We start from the raw sequence: 11,846 nt of genomic DNA on the forward strand, positions 1-11,846 counted from the left end.
GGCTTCAGTTCTGACTCTGCTCCTTCCTGGCTGCCCTCCCAAGCTTAGCCTTCCTTATCTACAAAGCAGGCATGCCCCCCGCTTCACAGGGCATGCTGAGAATCAAAGGTGACAACTTATCTGAAAGCACCAGTGCTCAGCAGCTGGCACACAGGAGACAGGCAGTATAGTACAATGGTCAGGAGCTCCAGCTACAGAATAAGACTGAGTACTCTGGCCTAGCACTATCTGGCTAGCTACCTTCAGGTGGCACTTCCTTTGAACAACAGAGATAAAAAGCAGTTCCTTCCTCATAGGTGTGCTATGAGAATTTAGAGATGATGCAGGTAAGCCATCTGTCTTTCGTGTCTATAGAAAGTGTTGTTTCCAAAAAGTTCACATCCATAAATTCATCTGGTCTCTATGACTTTCCACAAGGGCATGAGTCCATCTGGTTGGTGTGGACTAGATTCCAGACTGCACCATCCTTTACAAACAGAAGTGGACACAGACCATTCAGAGGGGAAACTGCATGAATAGCACATGTAGGGAATGAAGCAGGCTGGAAAGAAGACCAAGTGACGGTTTCTAATCAGCCACAATCCTGGCCTATAACCCAGTCCCTTATCATAGTGGGATTCACTTTTTATCTGTAAACAAGTGACTTGATGAAGAAATCTGTATCACTTCTCAGATAAACATCAAATTTATCATGAACCACACAGAAGCCCAACCATGGGCTGCCATCTGCCTACATCTCCAACTTCGTCACCTCCCCTTCCCTGCTGAATCACCAGGCTCCAGCCACAGGGCTCCTCTAACAGCTGCACCAGCTTCTACCTACAGCCCGTGCCTGTTCTAGTGTTCCCTCTGCCTCTTTCACGTGACTGGCTCCTCTCAACCTTCAGTCTGTCCATTCCTCAGGCTCCTTTCCTGACCACATTATCTAAATAGGTCCTGTCCCCCTCTCTCAGGGGTTGCTTTCTACAACAGTGCTGTCCAAAAGAAATATAACAAAAGCCACCAACTGAATTTACTTTAAATTTTCCAGTAGTTGCATTGAAAAGGTTTTTAAAAAGGTAACATTAACTTTAATTTCTTTAACTCAATATATCTTAAGTATTATCATTTCACCATGTAACCAATATAAAAAGTAAGATTTTATTTTCATACTAAATATGTGAAATCCGTGTGTACTTTATGCATATACCAGAGTTCAATTCAGACCAGCCACACTTCAGGTGTTCAATAGTCATATGTGCCCAGTAGCCACCATACCAAATCACAGTTTTCTGGCAGACTCTTGGATATTTCCTTCATAGCACATTTCATGTTTGCTTATTTATTATCTGTGACTTCCCCATCAGACTTTCCTTTCAAATAAAAGCAAGAGCCTTATCTGTTTCATTTAATGTTTGTTTTTGTCAGTTTTTTCTGCTGCTGTGACTAAAGGACCTGACCAGCACAAATACAGAGGAGGTAGAGTTTATTTGAGGGTTCACAGTTTCAGAGGTCTTAGTCCATAGAAGGCTGAACATCATGGCAAGAGAGTGTGGCAGGGGGAAACAACTCTCACATCATGGTCATCAAGAAGCAGAGAGACTCCACTCACCAGATACAAATATATACCCAAAGCCACGCCTTAATTCCCACCTCCTCCAGCCACACCCTACCACTACAGTTGGCAGTTAATCCCTATCTGAACCTTCTTGCATTGTCTCACATGAGTTCTGGGGGACACCACAGCTAAATCATAACAAAGTGAACACAGCACTTTGCACACAGTATGTATTCTAGAATATTTGTACACAAACAAATGAACCTCTTCTAACAATAACATTCTATGAATGAATCCATGGACTAGCCTTTCCACGATTCCCAAACAAGCACACAATCACTTATTCCTTTCTTGTTACAACATCAGTTACACTCGTAAAAAGAAAAAGATCTTGGCCTTTTACCTCCACACTGCTTATAGGTTTTTTTCCCCTAGATGTCTGTGGTCTCCAGGGTTATTTTTATATATATATAATTCACGAGGGAGTGGCACAAAAATCATTGCTAATGTTTATTGAATGTTTACTCCTTCATAAGCATCGTCTAACCACTTTACATTTCTCAATGGCTTCTCAACAGCCCTTTGAGGTAGGTACCATCACTGCCCCATCTACAATGAGGAAACCAAGGCACAGACCTTAGTTCAAGGTTACAGCAGCAAGTTTGTAGCAAAAGAGAGATGGCAAGCAACCTGGGGCTCCAGACTCAGGGTCCTTAACCATTTACTTTTACTTCAGAGCTATCCAGTAAAAAACATGAGGCCAACTATCCATGAAATTTACACACTAAAATTTGTAATTTTCTAGTAGATACATTTTTTAAAAGTCAACAGAAACAACTAAGATTGGCATTAAATGTATTTTGTTTCACCCATTAACTAAAATGATCATTGAATCAAATGATCAATGCAGCTGATGTGATGATGATCACATAATCAATACAAAAAGATTTTTTTCACAGTAAGTCTTCAAAATCCAGTGTGCTTTTAATTACAGTATTTCTCAAGTCAGAGAGTCACAGTTCACACGTTGCAGTGCCATGTTTAACTACTGACCACCAGACTGGACAGCCCAGCCCTACTGCCTCTTACAAGCAGCCTCTTTAGATAAACTCAAAAGAGGGGGGAAACAGTGGGGCTGAGAGCCAGGACAGCTGAGCTCCATCCTAGCTCTTACAGGACTGAGTGGCTTTAACCAAGTCTTTTTACCCTCTGGGCCACCTTTTCCCCACAAGTACCTTGAGCTGGGGGGGAGGGGGGGGCAGAAAGATTCCCAGGGACCCTTCCCACGCCAGAATTCCAAACATCTCCCAACAAACGCAGCTAACAAGGGCACATGCTTTAAAATCACCTTTCGCATCCCTCACTTTGTTTGGTCCTCAACCCTACTGCCTCCACTTTATAGATGCAAAAACTGAGCCTCAGAGAGGGGGCAATCACTTGTCCAAATGTCACCCAGGCAGGGAAGTCCAAGCAAAATCAGGGCTCTCCCACCACCACTGCCCTCAAGCTCAATGCGGAGTCCGGGGGGAGAGCAGAGAGAGGATGACTGTGAACCTAGCGAGGAGCTGAGGGAAGCAGGCCCGAGAGTGGGGTGAGAAAAGGAGAAGGGGCTCAGGCCCAGAGAAAAAAAGAACCCAAAAGGCCCAGGAGGTCTTCCAGGGTGAAGAGAAATGAGAGGCTGGAACCCCAGGTGGCATGCAAGTGAGGGGCCCAGGAATGAAAGGAGGTGAACTGAAGGGACTCTGGCCCGGGGACCCCTGCCCGGGTGAGGGTAACCCCCCGGCACTCCCTGCCCCACCTACCTGGTAGCTCAGAAGTTCGCCCACGTCCATGGCTCCTGGCCCAGTCAACACCGGTTACAAGAGTTCCCTCCACTCACAACCAAACCGCGGGCCGCTCAGCAGCTGCTCCAGCCACACTGCCGTGAAGTAGCAAGAGAGGTGCCTCAGAGCCAATGGGGTAAAAGCGCTCGAGACCGTCCAGTCGGCCACACTGCGGTAAAAGACAGTGCTGCCGTAAAGCACGCTGCATTTGTAACCGTACTTCTTCCGCCAAGAGCCTTTAAAAGTGGGCGGAGACTAGGAGGGGCGAGACGGAGCGGGAGAAAGGACTGAAAGGATAGCAGACTTATTGCGCGCCCTTCTGTGCAGGGCGGAGTGCCGGTTCCCGCGCGCTCTTAAAACCATTCCAGGGACCTGGACAACTGTATCTTCATTTCACAAATAAGGAAACTGAGACTCAGAACCATACGGCACCCGTACTGAGATGTGCAACAAATGTAAATAAAATATACTCTGGATTTCTAAAGCTTATACTGATTACATGTTAAAATAATACATTGGATATATTGAATCAAATAAAATATTATAAAATCAATTTCACCTGTTCTCTTTACTGTTTTGCCTTTTACCTTTGGAATGTGCTTGGACATGTGGATGTCATTTGTGGTCCCCATGATTGTAAAGGTAAAATTTCTAAGCTGAGTCTAAGCTGCAAGAGTCTGAGTTAAAGTGTAAAAGACTGGGCATTGTAAAGTTTCTAAATTGAAAGGCTTGGGCTAAAAAAAAAAAATATAATAGACCAGGTATTGTTAAAATTCCTCTGCAACCCCCGGAACCTGTAATCTCTGTAGCTGTTAGGACAATACCTGAACTGCCCAGTAAATATTTCCATTGATTCCCTGGTTGTTTATTAGCCAAGGGCTCCAAATACCCCAGCACGTAAGCATCCAGGCTCCAAAACCAATCAGTTTAAATGTGTACCCCACTTAGGCCCAGACTGTTCCCGCCAATGAATGTACTAATCATGGCTCAGAGTTGTTGTTCAATTTTCCCGCACCTCAAGATGATTTGTTCTGATGTGTGCAAAGCCCCCCACCCTCTCCAAAAAGTGTACTTAAGCTCTGCTTGACCTCTGCTCTGGGCTCTGGGCTGCTCTCCCTTCCTGAGTGAGCCTTGAGCCCCAGCATGCTAGTTCAATAAATCCCCTTTTGCCAGTTGCATGGAGCTAGTCTCTTGTGGTCTCTTCCTCCGACGTTTCGCCGGTCCCTTACATGATAACTTCACTAAACCGTGCTTGCTTAGAAAATGACTTGTCCAAGGTCTGAGTTTCTACTCAGCTATGCAAGGCCCAGTGGGAACTGGATGATCTTGTGTCTTCCCAAGCTATGTAAAAAGGTTTTCTGGAGGAGAAAGTTGCCCATGGTTGGAAGAGATGCAAAGAGTGCATCTGATCTTCTGGGGCATAAATAAGGAACATCTTTAAAAGTCATTCTGCCATTATCATTCATATGTAAATCACTTTCCCAGTCCTATCTCAACTGTCTCCAATTATACAGAAATTCTTTATACTCCTCAATGCCAAATACTCTCCTCCAAGTACAGAACCTCTTTCCTCATTAGTCTCATGCCTGGCACCCCTCCACTGCTTACAGATCTCAGTCTGTAATTTTTTACTTGCCTTCTCATTTACTGACAGCCTCATTAACTGGATCACAAGCCCAACAAAAGCAGAGGTTATGTAAATCATGTTGACAGCTATATCCCCAAAGCCTAGTATAGTGCCTGGAAGGGAGACATTTTCACAATGGACTTTGTGGGCCAGGGAAAGGAGAACAAATTTTATGCTAACAGCATTTGGAAGCTGTTGAAATGTTTTAACCAGGGAAGTTCTGAGATCTGGTTCATGCTTTTCAAAGATGACCTAGGTGATCTACGCTGAACTCAGTCTATTTGGGTATCTTTTCTCCTCCTACTTAATATGAATGTAGATTTTGCATCATTCTGAGAAGCAGGACACAGTAATGTGAGAGTGTAACTTTTAGACACAGACCAGCTTGGATAGACAGGTTTGCAAAAACTCCTGGCTACATTTTTAGGACATTTGCATGTAAGCTAGTTGACTTCAGCTTGAAATCAGTCACGATGGGAGGATTTGCCTGATGGGATAAACAGGGATTGTCACTGTTTTCACTCTTCCAGAGACCCAGTTGTTCAACACCTATCAGCACACCCCTGGTTTGGGTGCTAATCAAAGTTCTAGACATCTAGGTATTTGCCCTCAGGTAAGTTACTTCCTATCTCCCTAAATTGCAGTTTCCTCATCTGTAAAGTGACTCATTCATTCAGTATATATTGAGAGCTTATTCAATGCTAGGCACAATTCTGAGTTCTGAGAATACAGCAGCTTATAAAACAAAGTTCCTGTCTTCTTGGAGTCTACATTCTCGCCGCAGAGAAAAACCTCATAGAGAAAGTATTGTTCTGAGTCTCATTTTAAAGATGGGGAAACAGTAGTGAGCAATCTCATCACTGCATGCCTGATTTTCCGGCCTCAAAGTGAGGATTCAACTGCATCTATCTCAGAGGTCTCGTGAGATGCTGCGTTCAAAGCACTAAGCACAGTGCCTAGCACGGAAAAGTGCTCCATCCATGTCTGATGTTGATAGGACACAGAGACGAGTGGGATGGGGCAGGGGAGATGGGGGCGAGGATGAGAGCATTCCTCAATCCCTTTCCTTCAGGTGTTCAGTCTGCATGTCTTAAACACAGAACCAAAGGCAGAATCCTGTGGGACCCAGGCTTGCTGAATGGGACGATGGACAGCCAGAGCCGGTGCCATTTGAACTGGAGTTTAAAGATGAGAGGAGTTCTCCAAGAGGACGTGGTGGCAGAAATGGAGGCCCAGCAGAGAGGAACAGCATGAGCAAAAGACATGGAAGTTGGACCATCTCCTGAAGAAGGAACGGGAGCATGTGGTCTGGAAACAGTGGCTGGGGAAGCTCAGGGACAGGCTTAGCAGATTCAAACTTAAAATAAATACAGGACACCCAGCTAAACACCCAGATAAACAGTGAATATTTCCATATGAGTATGTCCCACACAGTATTTAAGAACATACTCAAAACTTTCTGGTTGCTTACCTGAAATTGAGCTTTCCCAAAACACCCTGCACTTTATCTGACAACCCTAATCAATGGAAGATCTTGAACACTATATTAAGGTATTTCTATTTTATCTTGATGAGAAAGGCCGTTCCTTGGGAATCCCTCCAGGGACACGCATCCTTCTAAGATAGCTCTGCCCGTCTCTTCAAGCTTCTCCATCAGCATGCCTGACCTTTATCTGTAGATCGTGGGTGTTTCTCCATTTATTTGCTTCTTCTCTTTTGTCATCTACTTTCCCTCCCAGATTCCAAGCTCCAGAAAGCTAGAGATTGCTGTCTTGTTCACCAAGACAACCTCAAAAATCTAACACAATCCCTGGCACTTAACACCCACTGAATAGCTGTTGATTTAATAAAAGCCAACCAATCCACTGATTCTTTCATTCCTGGCCCCAATACTATCCTATACTTTCAAACCCCTACCCTAAATCCTAGCAATGCAATATTCCAGTTCTAAAGATAAGGACATGGAAATTCAAAAAGCTATGTGACATGTACCAAGCAATCTAGAAACATGTCCTGATGATGACTTCAGAGTGCTAGCCACAAGGAGGTTGAAAGGAGGCCATCCCTGGGGACCAGGTGATAGGCTATATCCTTTTAAAATTATTTTTTATTGATTCATTATAATTATTCATAATAGTGGGATTCATTGTGACAAAAGGGCTCTGTCCTTTAAAAAAAAAAAGTAACGGGGAAGAATTATTTACATGAATTAAAAAGCTGTGGGCTAAATGAGATCCCTTAAGTCAGACATTAGGTACCCCACCATAAAATCAGTCCCTTTCATCTTTCATTGCCCAGGTAAATTACTTATTGAAACAGCCTTTAAGTATATACTCTAAAAAACACATGAAGCACATTTAGCACCAAATTTTTGTTGTTGTTAGCAGGGATAACCCAGGGGCGCTTACCACTGAACCGCATCTCCAGTCCTTTTTAGCATTTTATTTAGAGACAGGGTCTTGCTGAGTTGCTTAGGGCTTCATTAAGTTGCTGAGACTGGTTTTGAACTCGCCATCCTCCGGAGCCATCAGGATTACAGGCATGCACCATCATGCCCAGCTCTAACCAATATCGAGCTCCTATCTTGCAGTCTTAGGCTGACTTGAGACATTACAACATTGCTAAAGAAAGTTTGTCCCTCCATTTAGGCACCAAATGGATAGGGAAGAGTCTCAGGAAAAGAGAAATATGATTTCTGGGGAGCAAAATGCAATTTCTGAGGCTCAGAGGGACAAGTCTGTATTCCCTCTGCTTCTCATTTCCAAGATCCATATATGTGGATGCTCTGTACTCTAATGTTTTAAAATAATTGTAAAATCTGGGATGTAGAGAGCTTAGTCCTTGCCCACAGTCATGGTTAGTAACTGGCAAGACTGGCATTTCACGGCAGGGATTTGGACTCGTTGCCTTTTCAAACAATACTCCCACCTGTGACCCAGGCACAGGGTACTCCTGAGTCCTCAAGGGTCGTTCCTCTCCCAGAAGGCACTGGTCTTGAAAAGACACACAGAGAACGGATGTTCTTAGGTACACTGGGATCCAAGTAAGAGCCGATATCCATGCATATTCAATAATAATTATTTTGCCGGGAGGTGGCATGTGACAGTGGAATTGGGATGACATTGTAAAAGGATCTCACCTTTTAAACATGTTGACATGTATGTATGAAATGATCTGATGAGCGGAATGAGCTTCAAAATAATGGGAGCTGGGGTGGGTGTGTGTTAGGGTCTGTAAACAAGTCAGGATGGCGCCTGGGAGGGAGTGGTTTGTGAAATACCACCAGCGAGCCATTAAGTGTGGAGATTCCTTATTGGTTGACTGCTGTATCTAGTTTATGTTAATTAAGATAAGCTGTGTGTAAGGTATATATACCCCTCCTGTCCTACAATAAACGGCTCCCACTCCTGCTGTATCAATGTACACGAGTTGTTCGTCACCGCCCCCCCCCTGTTATTTTGCTGCAGCTGGACTGCGGCAGGTGTGGGCGTGGGTCAAGTACAGATGAGGGGGTTCTGGTGACTTTATGGCTGAAGGTGGGCAATGGCTACGCTGGAGCTCAATTTGCTCTTTTCCTGGTGGCAACGGGATGGTAACACCAGTTCCAGGCACAACAACCTCAAAGAGGAATCGTCTTTTCTGGGGCTCTGCTTCTCTCTGGAAGGAAGGAGAAGGAAGAGAGGGGCTGGTGGGGGCCAGCTGGGTCTGTTGCACAATGGAAGGAGTCCATGGTCAAGTACGTTGGACTGGAAAAGCTACAGAACTAGCACTGGCAGTGGCTCACTAGGATGTGACGAGTCTCATTAAGTCCCTAATTCTGAGATGTTCTTCTTATCCACTCCCCACACCAGTGACCCTCACTCATCCAGTCTTCCCAAGATGCTTTAGTGATAAGGTGTCGGGGGGACTTCTTGTGCCATCACCAATGGGGATCAATGGATCCACGTTAGTCCAGACCACTCTGACCTGGGAAGTACTGTAGTTTCTCCACGAGAATTCTTGTGTTGGAAACTTAATCCTCAAAGCCACCTAGGAACTGTGTTTGGAAGTGGGATCCTCGAGAGGTGATTGGGTCACAGAAACTCTGACCTCATGAATGGATGAGTCCATTTATGGATCAATAATTGATCAAGGGAGCAGGTTAGTTATCACACAGGTGGGTCTGTCATAAAAACTAGTGTGGCTGTCACTCCAGAGCCTCAGGCCATGTGATGTTCTGCACCATTTGGGGAATCGAGAAGGCCCTTACCACATGTGGTCCCTTGAACTTGGATTTCCCAGCCTCCATGATTGTAATAAACTTAATAAAATAAACTGATTTAATAAAATAAACTTATTTTCTTTGTAAATGACCCCACCCCAGGTATTCTATTACAGCAACAGAAAATGCACAAAGTCAGGAAATAAGCAGGTTCCTTAGCTCATGAGCTACACCAGCTGTTTACTAATCCAGCTTAGCACCGAGGATGTACATTAGTGATCAACAGCAGTATAACAAGTTGCCCTAAAGCTTAGTGACTTAAAAATAACAAGAAACATTTATTGTCTCACACAATTTCTGTGAGTCAGGAATTAGAAGCAGCTTAGCAGGATAGTTTTGGCTCAGGGTCTCTTGTGAAGTCACAGTCTAGATGTTAGTCACATTCCAAGATGGCTCACTCATGTGGCCAGCAAGTTGATGCAGTTTCTTGACTGGAGGTCTCACTGGAGTTCTTCACCGAGTGGGTCTTTATTTTTTTTAATCAGACTGACTGAGTGTTCCTACAAAATAACTGACTTCCCCCACAGCAAGTGGTCCCAGAGGGAGCAGGGAGGAAACCACAGTGTCTCTAGTGACCTAGCATTAGAATTCACAGTCCATCACTTCCACAACGTCCCACAGAGTTCACAGGTCAGATCTATCCATTGTGGGACTGGACTACACAGGGCTGGTATACCAGACAGCGAGATTCATCGGGATCACCTTGGAAATGGAGTCACCAACTCCAGCCAAGCCTTCTGAGGGCCACAGCCTTGACAGACACACGGAACAAGAATCATCCAAGACACCTCTACCTCCCTGGTCCACAGAAACAGCAAGCTAATACACGCTTTTGGTTGTTTAAGCCTCCTAAAGTCTTAGGTGATGTGTTGTATAAGCAAGAAAACCACAAAGTCCAAGCAGATTAGGAACCAGAGAACGCCATTCCCATCATGAGCAGCCTTTGTGACCCATTGATCGACTGTGCATCTTTTTTAACACTCATTGGATGCCCCGAATCATTCCTATCAGGTATCAGTGGAATGATCACCAGCCACAATGAAAACCCCTGCACCCCACATCTCAGCTCTGTGGTCCACAGTGTCTCTTCCTCTGCAAGTCAGGTGTCCTCTCTGGGCCAGGCCAGGCAGCAGACCCTGTCCTGCCCTCCCGATCCCCAGGTGCCGACCCAGAACCTCAAAGATTCTTTCCCTTCTCCCTCCTCTTCCTCGTTTCTCCTCCTCTTCTTTTCCCTTCTCCACTCCCTCCTCACTTCCCTCCTGCCCCTCTTCATCATCATCCCCTCTTCTGGGAGACAGTAGAATTAGGCCACCAGACTCTAAGCCATTGCGGGACATTCGGGGACCCTCTCTCAAAACCTTACATAGAGAAGATGCGAAGGCTTTGCCACTGCCTCTCGGTGGTGCTGTTCTCTGAGTAGCAAGAGATGAAGCTTTCATGCTATTTGTGTGTGTGTGTGTGTGTGTGTGTGTGTGTGTGTGTGTATGTGTTTGTACTTTCTCAATTCCTATCTTGAACCAGTATTACAGATGTAGTAAAATAAATATCAATAAAAGGAAATAATAAAAATCATTTTTTAATCTTCATATTTTTTTTAAAGTGCACGGTAACGTCCCTACCTTGGGCTTTGTAAAATTACCCACCTCTGTCCCCTTTGGAGGCACACCACCTCCCCACCCCCACCCGCCTCTGATCATCCTATTTCTCTCTGTGATAAACAGCCACTGTTGGTATTTTAGGAACAGATTTTTATAGAGCGTGTTACATTTCTTATTTATATTTATGTTATACGTTTTTATTTATATCATCTCCTTACTCCAGAAAGGATTTCAAGTGACTTACAAAGATGCATGAAGCACAGCACAGCAGCATAAATTAAAAGAAGGTATGAGAAAAAGCAAAAGGCATAGAAAAGGTTGTAAAACAGGGACCGAAACGGAGCTAATGGGAAAGCGCCGGCGGAGTCCTGCCCGGCTTGCTCTGGGGGAGGCCACAGGTTGTTTTCATGCTGCTAACTAACAAGTATGGAAACGGAAACTCGGCCACTAATTAAAACTGATCCCTCCAACCCCAACCAGCTCATTTAGTGGTTTTGGAATGAATGCACCTGTGGAATACTTGTGGGATCTGGACACAGCTGTTCTTCCACTCAAATCCAGTTGTGGAGAATTGGTGGTCATGGGCCGTTCACGGGAGGAAAGAATTAATAGGGGGCATCACCTTCATTTGTGAATAATACCCCACTGTATTTTCCCCAAATTTGACACCTATTTGCCTCTTTTTATGATGGAATCTAATACAGGATAGTATTTGATGTTTGCACATAATCATTTATTTACTCATTTGTAATTGAATTTGTCACTCTTTCACGGTATTCTGCAAGGGGGACAATGATTTCAAGGTACTTCACCACCAGCTGAAAAACTTAGGAACACCCAGTCCCTTCTATCTATAAAAATTCAACACTAGGCTGGGATCGTGGCTCAGTGGCAGAGCGCTCGCCTCGCACATATGAGGTACTGGGTTCAATCCTTGGCACCACATAAAAATAAATAATTTTTTTTTTTAAAGAGAAGCTGGTATATTTATAAAAAAAAA

General features: G+C 44.4%; 1 protein-coding gene across 3 annotated transcripts in view; it reads right to left on the bottom strand.

Moving 5' to 3' along the window:
• The window catches only part of CTNNBL1 (catenin beta like 1), a 161,655-nt gene extending 158,164 nt beyond the window's left edge, over window positions 1-3,491 (bottom strand). For all 3 annotated transcript variants that reach the window (XM_081291769.1, XM_081291768.1, XM_081291770.1), the window contains exon 1: window positions 3,340-3,491. In XM_081291769.1, the coding sequence (XP_081147895.1) occupies window positions 3,340-3,369 (30 nt within the window). In that variant the 5' untranslated portion in view covers window positions 3,370-3,491. The remainder of the gene's footprint in view (window positions 1-3,339) is intronic.
• Between the last annotated feature and the right edge of the window lie 8,355 nt (window positions 3,492-11,846).

This window comes from Spermophilus citellus (genome assembly GCF_964194105.1).
Source record: "Spermophilus citellus genome assembly, chromosome: 4".
In the NCBI taxonomy this organism is placed as follows: Eukaryota; Metazoa; Chordata; class Mammalia; order Rodentia; family Sciuridae; genus Spermophilus; species Spermophilus citellus.